General features: G+C 40.9%; 2 protein-coding genes across 2 annotated transcripts in view; both read left to right on the top strand.

Annotated features, from left to right (window-relative positions):
• The first annotated feature begins 343 nt into the window (after positions 1–343).
• B3GALT6 (beta-1,3-galactosyltransferase 6) lies at positions 344–2,828 on the top strand. Its single transcript, XM_030222608.1, has one exon. The coding sequence runs from the start codon at positions 758–760 to the stop codon at positions 1,751–1,753; it is 996 nt and encodes a 331-aa protein (XP_030078468.1). The 5' UTR covers positions 344–757; the 3' UTR covers positions 1,754–2,828.
• An 11,138-nt stretch (positions 2,829–13,966) lies between these two features.
• Positions 13,967–14,083, top strand: part of SDF4 (stromal cell derived factor 4) — a 68,582-nt gene continuing 68,465 nt past the window's right edge. Inside the window, exon 1 of the mRNA XM_030185808.1 lies at positions 13,967–14,070. The gene's annotated coding sequence lies outside the window, so the exon portion shown is untranslated. The remainder of the gene's footprint in view (positions 14,071–14,083) is intronic.

The following is a 14,083-nucleotide window of genomic DNA, read 5'->3' as shown; positions in this document are numbered from 1 at the left end:
GACTGGATGGACCGTGCAGGTCTTTTTCTGCCGTCATCTACTATGTTACTATGCTTCTGATGCTATGGCAGATAGTGCAGGCTACCCATTAGTAAATAATCCCTTGTATTGTGATGTAAGTAGCCAGACCTGAACGAAAACTGTCCCCGGAACTGAGTAAACTGGTTCTTCTGAGACAAACTTCAGCCTGCACTGACGTACCAACTCCAACACACTAAGCCTCTGCCAATCCCAAGCTAGTGGGCAGGGCCACGTGCTTTCAGAAAATAAATCAGAGAGAATGTAAGGCCGACTGCTTTACCAATACCGGTAGGGAGAGGCGTGGCATTGCAAATGACCGAGTGCAAGTTGTGAATGCCGGGTGTGAAGAGAGGGAGGGATGAGCTGAGCTGCATTTTTTACATCTGTATATCTTTGATTAAAGAAGGATGGGAGGAATGTGTGTGATGGGAGCGCCATGCCGGCCTGCGGACCCGCCACTGGCTCCTGGCGGCGCAGCAGCTTTATGAATTGAGAGTGTGGGGCGACACCTGTGCGCGGTCCGAGCCCCCCCCCTCCTCTTTACTGTGCGCGAGCCCCCTGCAGTCGGGCGCGAGGGGGACAATGCACGAGGAAAAGTGAAAGAACGTTAGTTGGGGAAACAGTTGGAGCACCTCCCCCTCCCCCCTATATTTATTTTTAGTGCGGGCGCGCGCTGCTCCGTCCCCGTTTTAATTGCTAACCTTCCCATTCGGGGGAGGGGGGCCTGCGATTTAGCATGAACCTGCTGCGCTTGGTCTGCCGCCACAAAACGGCGCTGGGCCTGGGCGGCCTGTCCCTCTTCGCCGTGGCCCTTCTCTACCTGGCCAAGTGCACGTCGGAGAACCTGCGGCCCTCGGGCCCGGGCCTACCCCTGCAGCGGGAAGCCGGAGACTCGGCGCCGCGGCGAGACAAGACCGAGACCGCCTTCCTAGTCGTAGTGGTCGTGAGTGGGCCCAAGTACGCCGAGCGCCGCAGCATCATCCGCAGCACCTGGCTGTCCGCCGCCCACACGCCGGGCCTCTGGTGCCGCTTCGTGGTGGGCACGGCCGGCCTGGCCCGAGAGGACGCGCAGAGCCTGGAGCTGGAGCAGAGCCGCCACCGGGACCTGTTGCTGTTGCCAGAGCTGCGAGACTCCTACGAGAACCTGACGGCCAAGCTGCTGCACGCCTACGCCTGGCTCGACCGCCACCTGGACTTCAAGTTCGTCTTCAAGGCCGACGACGACACCTTCGCGCGCCTGGACGTGCTGCTGGACGAGCTGCGGACCAAGGAGGCTCGCCGCCTCTACTGGGGCTTCTTCTCCGGCCGAGGCCGGGTGAAGGCGGGTGGCAAGTGGAAAGAGAGCGCCTGGGTGCTGTGCGACTACTACCTACCCTACGCCCTAGGCGGCGGCTACGTGCTGTCTTGGGATTTGGTGCACTACTTGCGGATGAGCCGCGATTACCTGGCCGTTTGGCAGAGCGAAGACGTGTCGGTGGGGGCCTGGCTAGGGCCCTTGGACCTGCAGAGGGTGCACGACCCACGCTTCGACACGGAGTACAAGTCCCGGGGCTGCAGCAACAAGTACATAGTCACCCACAAGCAGAGCATCGAGGACATGCTGGAGAAGCATCAGACCTTGGCCAAGGAGGGCAAACTGTGCAAGGAGGAGATCAAACTGCGGCTGTCCTACGTGTATGATTGGAATGTGCCTCCCTCTCAGTGCTGCCAGAGGAAAGATGGTATTCCCTGACCCTTCCTTCCAGCCTCCATTCTGCACCTTGCAAGAGGAAAGAAAGGGGATCTGACAATTTTATCGAACGAAAGAGCCCGTGACTTGTATAATCACCGAAAATCCTCAACTGGTATCTGAAAGCTCTAGCAGAGTGTGGGGCCACGGTTTTATCGGCAGAGGATAATCAAGCTGTTAGCACGGGCAAATCTATTCCATATTATCATTTAAAGAATGTAAACTTTTATCCTTAAGACATTTATCTGAACTGCACCACCAAGCACTTTTTCAAAATACTGGCATCCGTTTATAAAATTACTTTCCCTACCCTTCTTAATGCCTGGGAATTGTTACACTAGTGCCCAATAAAAAAACTTTTTGTTTGCCATGTTGTCAGAAAATAAACTACCTACTGCTAGCTTGCAGTAAAAGAAGGCTTAAATATGGCAACGGCATCACATTTCTCAAGCTACAATACTTGTGCAGAGAGCCATAGGAAACATTTTCAGAATGATTGAGGGTGCTAAACAGATAAGTTACCCCTCCTTGGACAAAGTGAAGGCACTTAATATTGGGGGTGCTCAAACCTACAGAGATGGCTTTTATGTGTAGAACAACTTTGGTGTTTTTGTCCTGATTTACAAAACGGCTCTATTGTAAGGGATTGATGTGTGACTTTAAAGGCTAGTGGCTTTAGAACAATTTATTTTGATGAAAATTCTTCAAAGGATCATACTTATAGTGTACTCAAACAACTGTGCTTATTCTTTTGCCTATATAATTAAATTTAAGGCATATGGATTGCTCTTATGCATCTGAGGAGTTTTCAAGAGTTCTATTTTCACTAGTTTAAAATCATTTTTACTTTGCTGCTTAGAATACCTGGCTGGTAATTGCCAAAACTTTAGCTGTTGCTGTCTTGACCTGTTAGCAGAAAATGCATAAAAATCTTTTTTTGTTGTTTTTTTTTTGTACAGGGTTTTGTGCTAGTTTAAGTGAATTGGGCAGGTCTTTATTAAAAGACTTGGTGGACACTTGTTCAGTCGGTTTGTTTCACTTGTAAAACCTAATCTATTGCCTTGGTGGAATATAGCTTTCATATATATATATATATATATATATATATATATATATATCGTACCTCTAACACTCAATAATTCCTTCAAAAAGGTGGTAAATAAATCCTAAATAAGGTTCAAAGCAGATTTTAAAAGAAAAGAGTGAACTAGGTGTTTAAAAAAATATTATCTCTTTTCGTTAAGTCTTTAAACTTTTCTGAAAAAAAAACCAGAGTGCTCCTTTTACAAAGCCGCACTAGTGATTCTGGCACAGCAGACGCAACAAACTCCATTCAGTTCCTTTGGGCTTTGCATTTGCAGCATTGGAAGTGCTAGCGTGGCTTTGTAAAAGGAGCCCATAGTTTTCAGATCATTTGGTGTAGCACACCAAATTTGAACAGCCCGATAAGACAATATACTTTCTAATATTGGATTGGTTTTATTATTTTTAACCAGCCCTTATCCATGGCGGCTTACAAAAAGCAACATACGTAATATCACATAAAGAAATACACAATACAAATTCTTCTTGGTACACACAAAAAACGAAAAAACAAAACAAAACAATGTTCAGGTCTCTCAATAGATCACAACGTAACATTTGCAGGCCAAAATACGCCACGCATAACAAGTGTGCTTTCAGTTGGCGTTTGTTTATTCTAGACCTTCATTTGTAAGATATATATGTAACTTATTCCATAAAGATGGTCATGTTATCAAAAAACTTTCTTCTAGTCAGGTCCAGACGTACTCGATTTAAAGCAGGCTTTACAAGATCACAAGACGTCAGTGATCGTAACTGGCGAGGTGGTACATTTTTTGTACAGCATGTGTCAAATGCATAGAAGATTCCAGTCACAAAACTTTATGTAATAACAAAAATAGCTTAAATTTTATATCTTTTCAAAAATACTGTTATGTTCAAACTTTGGCAAATGAAATAATAAACGGACTGCTGAATTGTTACCAGTAACAGGTATACTATGTAACAATAATCAATGCCACTCGAAACCACAGATTCAACCATTCATACTAAATCCATTTTTGGCAGAAGTCTCAGCAACTTACTTAAAAGATGAAGCTTAAAATAAGAGTTGCGCACTAATTGTTGAATCTGGGGTTTAAAGGAGAGTTGCAAATCAAACATTAATCCCAAACTACATACTTGGGTAGCTACTTTAACAGACCTCCTGATATTAATGCAGTTTCAGGAAAAGCGCTCAATAAACTTCCACAAACATAAAGCAATTGTGTTTTTTGCTACATTCAGTTTCAAACGGTTCCTTTCCAACCAATCAAAGCATCAAAAATAGTCTTCAATTTACATACCACATCCGATACAGATAACTGAGAAAGAGGGGAAATTAAAGGAGACTGTTCAGCTCTGGATAGCCCTACAATTAGAAGAAATGAGAACAAACAAAACAGGTATTCAGGACTGGAGCCATTGAATATTTTGAAAATTAAACCTGGAATTTTAAAAGGCAATACAGGTGTGGAGTTGCAACCAGTGTAGTTTTATCAAAGAAGGAGTAGCTCTATTAAATTTATTATTATTAATATCCAAGCAGATATTCTTAAGAAATGGAATGTTCTTAAAAGGTAGCTATATTTATAGTGACATTTTATTTCATTCAGAAACAGCAATCAATATACATTAAGGGAGTAAACTAGCTTTGTTTTCAGAGGAAGCAAATTACATTTTATTTCAGGAATAGCAGATCTGGTATTTAATCACTGTAAGTAACATGGATCAATTCAGAAGCATATGAATTATGGAATATCTGTAATATGAAACTGTACCTTTAGTAACTTTCTGAGCTGCCTGCTTTTGGTAATGCTTTTTGATTTTAGAATTTTTTTCTCAATCTGGACCTAGCTTAGGTGTTGGGGATAGAAACAAAACAAGGATTAGTTCTACTAAAGAAACTAACCGAATTACCCCACACTAATGGACATTTGCATGGGTTATTTACTGCAAGTCTGATTGTATGCAGTAGGATCTGTTTACTTTTGTATATGAAAGCATTAGCACATTTTAGTTGATCTAGTCCCAAGTATGAAAGTTTCTGTTCACAAACCTCTGAAAGATCCTGTAATTTTGCTTGTGCTTTTGTATACTAAAGGCATATGAACCTCTTCTAGAGAGGAGGGTAATCTTGGCACAACATTTTTCTTCATTTTGAAACAGTTCTGGAAGTGAGAAAAACTAGATAATTCTTCCTTTAGGAAGAGAAATAACTTTAATTTTGAATATTTTTCAGGGTATATCAGTGAGTTTAGCAACAAGCATTTAACGTGTTAGCTATTAAATATTTTTAGATCTACATCTGGTAAATATGTATAACATTTTCTCAAAGAACAGTGTTATTTCTATTGTAGGCATCTGCTTACTTTCTGTGTATAAAGCCTGTGAAGTTTGGGTAGTTAAGGGTTTGAACATGACTGTGTGTGTATGTATATGTATGTGTTATATACACACACACACACTGTAAGTCACTAATGGAGTTATTCATAAGTATTGTAAATATACTGTATTAGGTAGCTAAAAATAGGTACGTCAAGATTGTACTTTTAAATTAAGGCAGCTCCTTTTTATAAAACCATCAGTATACTTCAAAAGCATTTATAATGTACAGTTTAACCTTTACATTCTCATGGTCTTTAAGGGTACCCGTTATCTGCATGTACATTGTGATGAGTGGAATATGCATTAATTGATACTTATTACATGGATGGCTAACAGATCTTTTCTTGCTTGGAAATATTTTTGGCAGTCCTCATACCCTTAAATAAGGAGAACTTCTTGGTGCATCCAGGCACTGTCACTGTATATTTTTCTTTCCATGGGTTAACAGTCCTAAAAAGCAGGAAGATGATGTAGTTAGGCATTCTGAGTTTTTTTTGTTTGTTTTTTTATCCTTCAAACTTTTACACTTTTCAATGGCACAAAAACTGATGCTGAAAAGTGATATGTGGGATGTGTACGCAGTGAAACATTTTCTTATTCTGCAGGGTAATTCTGTAAGATTCTGTGGTTAAATCTGAAGAAAAACTTAGTTTCTGCCTAGTCAGTATTTAAACATGTTGTACATTCAGCTTTTAACTGTTGCATGTGGCCAGTTTTTAGTTCTTACTATGAAGCACTGGATATTGTGTATACCTTTATGGTATTCTTTGTGTATTCTAATCAAATTTATATTATGTATATAAGTAAGTGTCTAACTTTATTATTGTATAAATATTTTCTGTTAATTTATTTTAAATTAAAATAATTTTGCATCCTGTTTGATAATGTCTTGTTGTAGGCTGGATTTGATTTAAATCATTAATTTCAAGTACTAGATAAAGTAATGTGGTTGCTGTCTTAAATCTACTTGCATATATATATATAGAAATAAAGGTTAATAAAATAAAATAAGTTGATACCTATTTTGGACTAACATATCTTGACTAGCTTTTACAAATTAATGTTCCCTCCCAATAAGCAAAAGCTAACCTTACTAGAAAACAGTGAATTTGTGACAAGTGGAGAAAGCAGGTGCCACTTGACTCATGATTCTTTCCAATGCCTTTGTGTGTGCATGCTTGAAGTGGCAGCAGAAGGCAATTCCACATTGTGGGACAACAGAAAATGATACACAATGACAAGCTGATTCATAATGTGCAAGCGGTAGTCTTGGTAAAACAAGCTGCTGATCATGTAGAGCGAAATAAACAAGGAGAGCAGTGGGACTAGCAAGATACAGAGGAGAGCCAATGTGCAGAGCCTGAACTGCAAGAGTGAGAACTTATACTTTACACTAAATTCCACTGTTTACACTAAATTCCACTGTTAATCAGTGAAATTTGCTTAACAGTGCACTTGTATGATCCAACTAATCACCCCCCTCATTTACGAAGCCATGCTAGTGCGGATACAGGGCATTGCCGCATGGCTTAGTAAACGGGTAAAGGAATTGCTGTATTCTGCACAGTTCTGTAGTTTTCTTCAACTTACACCTTGAAGTTCCAGCATACACAATATTACATTATAACCTGAGAGTAACACAAGTATGCAAAAGTGAATGAAAAGTACTGATATCAAAATAACCATGAACTGATCAAAGTTGTCTTAGTCCATAAAACCCAAACATAATTACAGCTGATACCTGCATTCCAAAAAGACATGACATAAGCATCGCCACACTGGGTCAGACCAAAGGTCCATCTAGCCCAGCACCCTGTCTCCAACATTGGCTAATCCAGGTCACAATCACCTGACAAGATCCATGGAGCAAAGCATTTTGTACTGCTTGTCTCAGGAATAGTGGATTTTTCCATACGTCCCTTTAATAACATTCTATGGCCTTTTCGTTCAGGAAGCCGTCCAAACCTTTCTTAAACTCTGCTAAGCTAACCGCCTTAACCACATACTCCAGCTTCATTGCATGCCCCCTTGTCCTAGTATTTTTGGAAAGCGTAAACAGACGCTCCATATCTATCTTTTCCACTCCACTCATTATTTTATATACCTCTATCATATCACCCCTCAGCCGCCTTTTCTCCAAGCTGAAGAGCCTCAGCCGCTTTAGCCTTTCCTCATAGGAAAGTCATCCCATCCCCTTAATCATCTTTGTCACCCTTCTCTGCACCTTTTCTAATTCCACTATATCTTTTTTGAGGTGCGGCGACCAGAATTGAACACAATACTCTAGGTGCGGTCGCACCATGGACCGATACAGTGGCATAATATCCTCATTTTTGTTTTCCATCCCTTTCCTAATAATACCTAACATTCTATTTGCTTTCTTAGCCGTAGCAGCACACTGAGCAGAAGATTTCAATGTATCATCAATGATGACTCCCAGGTACCTTTCTCGTTCCATGACTCTAACGCTGAACCTTGCATGACGTAGCTATAGTTTGATTCCCTCTTTCCCATATGCATCACTTTGCACTTCCTTACATTGAATGTCATCTGCCATTTAGACACCCAGAAAATTAATAGTCTAAAATAACACCCAGGTAATGAAAAGTATCAACAGGCATTATGCTGGGGGGGGGGGGGGTTCCCCCCAATTTGTTTTATCATTTAACATTACAGGCAAACATCAATACCAGGATCTGAGAAAATCAGAAACAAACTGTTACAAAGAAATCATAACTTCTCAAGTATGCATAACAAGTTTGGCCACGTACTAAGGAATAATATCCAAGATGGTAAAGAAATATACTATTAAGAAAAGAAAAAAAAGAAATTGCTTACCCCTAAATACAACAAAGCAGATACAAGGAAATTGTAACACAAAGTTAGCCTCCCAAGCCTGCATCCTAGGTCTAACGGCTAGGAAGGCTTTGCACCTTGTATTCGTCTTGCCAAATGAGGAAATACCCTAATGTTTGAACCCATAAGTAGCAACTTAAGTGTTGAAAAGAAAGTTTTAAAACAGTATGGTCAGGCTCAAGAGCAATGATCACCACCAAAACATGTCAATCGCAGGCAAAAATGGAGATGTGGGAATATATATATTAACATTGTAATCTCAAAGTAAGTCTTCTAACCTGATATTCCAACTGTTGAGTAAATTTTTTATCCTTAATTGAGAGTGCCTTTAAACTTTCCTTCATGCATGTTCCAATTCTTGGGCTAATTGGCCAGTTGCTTGTACCTGAACTGATGCTGTATCAGAAATTATAACTATGTCCTTAGAGTTCTGCCTAGTGATATCCAAGAGGGAAGAATGCATGCTGCCTAAGGCGTCCCACAGTGACTCAAGGTCACTACAGCAAGTTTAACCAGAATCCAACTTCCATCAGGAGGGGCCTGGCTCAAAATTTGTCAATTTACAGTTCCCTTTCCAAGGATTCTCTTTGCAAAAAGCTGGTTTTCACTCGAAGTAGAAGCAGCATTTGCAATGGGTTGCCCGCCTTGAGCTTCGAATTCTTCCCCCATCTGAGGCTTCTCGGCGATGCATAGCTACTTCCTGGTTGCGAAGGTGCTCTATGTTCAATGGGGCTCAGGAAGACCCCGCTCAAACTGCCATCTGAAGCTTCCATGACAGACAGGGGCAAAGAGGCAGCAGGTGTGGATAGGAAACATTCCCGTGTTGCCTGTCTCATCGGGGGTATTGAGGAGAAAGAGGCTGGAGGAAGCCCTTGAACCTTTGCTCTCTTCTTACCCATTAATGCTCACAAGGAGCCCAAACAAACCCACGGGACACAGAACACCTGCAGGTACGTCTCTCCTTTACTGTTTATCTTGGATCTCCAACAGACACTATGTTGATGATACTGTATTTTCTTTTCTTACCTTTAGTAAACTGCTTCATTCTGTAAAGTTCAAAAGACTATATAAAAAAAATTTAAACTAAATGAGCACATGAGCAACAGGCAGGAGCACAGCACCTGAAGAGCAAAAGTGCATGCATGTGTGTCTGAAGAATTAAACAGTGCCTGATTAGAAAGTGCACATGTTTCTTTGATGAGGACTGTCTGTTTCCCTTTGAAAATTTGAACTGGAATGGAGATGTCCACTAGTAGACATGCTTGTGTGAATATTAGTGGAGGGAGTTTTTTTAGCCTGGGAAATTTACCAAGCTATTTTGTTACCTGGTCAAATTCTTTTCAAAACGGCATAGACTGCCTCCACTTTGTCTATATCCTTTCAAAGGTACCTAGGGAAACAATTTTCTTTTTATTCTCTTATTTCTGAAGCTTTTTTGTCACTTAAAAACTTCCTAAATTTATGCCCCTGTCACATTAACTGCACACCTCACTTTTGGGGGCAATCCACCCTTGGCATCCCTGGTTTGTACCAAAAGCAGTGGAGGGTGAAAATGACTTGTTCAGCTTTCCTGGTTCTCAGTACACTTCTTTAACCATTAGACCACTTCATATGGTTCAAATATGTGTTTGCATAGTTCCCATGCTCTCTCATTCTCTGCTACTGCACCAGAAGTAAGCCTAGCAGTTTTCCCTGTGCTGCTTCTAGAGGTGAAATGTGGGAGGGCAGGGGAATAATGAGTGTGACTATGGGGGAAGTTGCAATAAATAAAAAGGTCTTTCATCAAGGCTTATAGTGATGTGCTGTGCTGTGTGAGCAAGACAATGTTAGCAGTCATTGTGATGTTGAAATGTGTATTATTTGAGCATATCATGTTTTTTTAAACTTATATATGTATTTTTGTACCCTGCCTGGAACTACAGATAGTGTAGGATATAAATTTTTAGATAATAAAGTAAATAGGGGTTTGTGGTAGAGGCCCACACATCTCTGTTTGTCCAGAGCCCAATATAGTGTTAATCTAGCCATGTCCCGGTCTAATCAGATCCGTTATAGAATATTTTAGTGATTCATCCACCAAAAGTAGTCATAACATTTTGTATGATTTTTCCCCCTCTATTTTTCAACTCTGAATTGTGGTTTTACTTTCTTTTTATTGCATTAGGGCTACCCTAGGTGTGTCAAATGAGAAAGCAGTCTTCTAGAGATGATTTAGAGGTTGTAGTCTTTAATTCTTTTGAATCCAATGGATGCTGGAAAGAAATTGTACATTAAAGTTCAAAAGTGTTTGTCTTGGGGCAAAATGACAAATGGGAGAAACTAATGAAAAAAATCATCTGTGGGGGAGGGGTCCAGAGAAATAAGCTCTGTTAGAGGTTGTGGTAAAAGCAGTTAACTTAGCTTGATTTAAAAAAAAATGTGGATAACTTACTGGAGGTAAATCCATAAATCATTAGTAAAATAGACCTGCTTAAAGCCACAGCTTTATCCTTGGGATTGGTAGAATGAAATCTTGCTACTTTGGGGGATTTTGCCAGGTACTTGTGACCTGGATTGGCCTTTGTTGGAAGCAGGATTCTGGGTTAGATGGACTTTTGCTCTGACCAAGTATAACAATTCTTATGTTTTTAATCTGTTGGCTTGGAAAGAATAATAAAAGGAAACAAATGGGGTCTGAGCCGTGTGGCATTGCCAACACAGCCCATTTAAAGTGAATGGGCTGTGTTGGCATTAGCACACAGCCAGCCGTGCTAGTGGCTTACTAAACCCTAGCGCAAGTGTGATAATGCATCTAATCATTAGATGTCATTGGCAACAGATTTCAAAGGATGGATTTTTTACACTTTAACCACAGGGTGTCACTATCCCATGGCAACAGGTACTGCCCCGCTTCTTTACCACTAGTTGACAGTACACATAGCAACCACTTCCAAACTATACATGTCAGTCACTAGCCCCCTAATTCTATAATTTTGCATGCCCAATTTTACACTTGGGGTCCATTTACTAAGCGGTGGTAAAAAGTGGTGTAGCTTGTACTTATTTAGGTCTTTCTCATGTGCTAAGGCCATTTTTTACCGCAGATTTCACAGTAAGAATCCTGAAAGGTAACTTTAAAACAATACAAGAACGTAAGACCTTTGAAGTCAGAATGATTGACTATTTTGACACCCAACAGACAGAACTTAATAAGGATCTGGGTTTTCTAGCCCATTATAAACCATAAAGTTGTATTTCTCTGTTTATTCTGTCAGACTGTCAAAGTAATGCTTTGATGTTTCTCTTATATATACTATCTGCTACCACATTTGCTTATTTCCGATCTAACGAAGAAGGGCAACCTTTGAAAGCTAATCAAGAAATGTATTATGTCCAATAAAAAAGATATCTTATTTTCTTTTCCATGTTTTATTTTGTTTGATTTCTATTGATAACCTTTAAGAGTGGACTAACATGGCTACCACACCTCTCTACCGCAGCAATAAAATGACTTATTTTCTATTTTCTGAATTAATGGCCATGCACTAATATTCCCGCTAGTATGCAGCCATTAACAGAAATTAGTGTGTGAGAACCCTCTGCCATCCATTTTGTAGGCGGTAGGGGTTCATGCACTAATCCTGTGATAAGCAGTTAGTGTATGACAATGTACAAGCGCTGATTATTACAGACATGCCCCCTTCACAGAAAAAAAAAGAAAAGAAGAAGCAGGTTAGGAACTTACTGCAGGATGCCTCAGCGCATTGTGCTGTAAACTTGTTTAAGCTGCAGTAAGCTTAATAAAAGAACCCTTTAGCATGTAGGTTATAGAATAGTATGTTACACATGTAACTTAATTGCTTAGGGGCCCTTTTACTAAGCTGTAGTAAGCCCACCACGGGCTTACTGCGCACTAAACAGGAACTACCACTGGGCTACTGCAGCAGCTGACGGTGTTTCCCACCCCCAGCGTGCACCATTTTTGGCGCAATAAAAATATTTTCTATTTTTGTAGTGCTGGTGTTTACATGACAGTAATCGGGCAGTGCCGCACACTGCCTGGTTATTGCTGGATTAGCGCAAGAGCCCTTACCGCCACCTCACTAGTGCTCCCCCTGAAATGACCCTACAGTGTTTCACTTACTGCACAGCTATTTTTTTTTTTTTTAAAAGACAGCCTTTTTACCAGCTGCAGTAAAAGCAGACCTCAGCGTATGTCAAAAACACACGCTGATGCTAGCGTAAGCCCCCTTTTACTGAAGCTTAGTAAAAGGACCCCTTAATTAGCTGCTAATCGGTAGTAATAGGGTGTAATTGGTGCTAATTGGAACTAATTTGCAGTTACATATGTAACTGCTCTTAGTTGGCATTCTACAAATTGTGCACACAAAACCCAGTGTATGCAACTGCAAGGGTAAGTGAACCTAAGAAGGACATGTCTAGCACTTACATGGGCAGTTACGTGCCCAACAACAGTTAGGCGTGAGCATTTACACCAGCCTTTCAGCTGCCCCTCCCATGGACATGCACCCTTTTGAGATGTGTGCAATCCAATTTAGGCACCCAGTGTCACAGAATAGGGTGTAGCCAGGTTGGTGCCCAAATCATAATTAAGTGTCAATTAAATGTTTGTTAGCTCCAATAATTGTCATTGGAGCCCATTAGCTAATTATTTTGGGTGCTGATCTGGGATCCGCACCCAAATTTGCATGACTTTTATTGAATCTGAAGCTAAATGGTTTATGTATTAGGGGGCATGTCATAAGGCCACTTTTAACATGGCTGTAAAATGACTGCATTTCCATTGTTTTCATTAATGGACAGGTGCTAAATGTCCTAATTAGCGTGAGCTCTTACCAACACTTATTTGGTAGGCGTAAAGGGCTCATGTGCTAATCGGTTGGCATGCGGCAGTGTAGCTCTGCTTTTAATGCCAGGCATGCCTACTCTCCATCCCTAAATGTCAATAATGAGTCACTCCATGGTAGTGCACATTGGCACATGGGAGGCACAAATTAGTGCCTACTGCCGTTTAGTAAAACAACCCCTTAATGCGGCACCTAAAATAATAAATGCTGGGAACTCTGCCAATGGTTGCCATGTTAAATTTGCTGTTACCGCATGATAAAGTTCCGCGATAACTGCAAATTTAACCCCAACTTTGTAAACGGTTTCTAATGTGTCTTTTCGCCAGTTGTCAGAAAACAACAAGGCAAGTGATCTGCAAAATCCAACGTGGAAAACAAACTAGCAGATCAATATAGTATCCAAACAACTTTATTGAAGATACCGTATGTAAGACAAATGCCCATGTCTTACATACGGTATCTTCAATAAAGTTGTTTGGATATTATATTGATCTGCTAGTTTGTTTTTCAGCAGTTGTTCCCCATGCCAAATTTGGTCCCATTGCATTAAATTCAGATAACTATTTTGCTCCAGAAACACCTTTTTCACACCTCATGTATAATTTCTTTCTATAGCAATTGAGTTGGAAAGAACAAAAAACATAACGAGCTCACAATATACTTAAAGGAAACTTCAGGATACAGAACGGTACACGTGAATTAGCATGATCAAACACTTGGAAACTACACTATCGGTATTAGCTTTTCCACTATCTTTAAACCGCAAATCGTTACTGCCTCTAATTTTTTTTATGAAAGAAAATTGTACTGTACGTGCAGCCTTCTATCACATAAAGCATAATACCCGACGGTAACTTATTACTCAACCTGTTAATCAATTATATACCGCAATTTATCAGACTAACGGACCCTTTACTGCGTCATTGTACACGTGTTCGTTTGCTTTAGACAGCAGTAGGAGAGTGGCAGCATGCGGCTGTCCCGAGCGAGCCCGCCTAACTAACCTACAGCTTGCCACGGCTGTCCTGTCAGGCAATACTGAGGGCAGTCCCGACACGCAGAGCGGGTCCTGGATGGGCTTGCAGAACCCCCAGGTGACACTGGCGACGGAAGGAAACGGCGTAGGTACTAGGCACCAGCAGGGCAGGAGTCACTTCTGTTGTTGGGGTAGGTTACGTGT

Source organism: Microcaecilia unicolor, chromosome 13, assembly GCF_901765095.1.
Source record: "Microcaecilia unicolor chromosome 13, aMicUni1.1, whole genome shotgun sequence".
NCBI lineage: Eukaryota > Metazoa > Chordata > Amphibia > Gymnophiona > Siphonopidae > Microcaecilia > Microcaecilia unicolor.
Note: the sequence above shows the minus strand (reverse complement) of the source record. Positions and strands in the feature narration are given on the sequence as shown.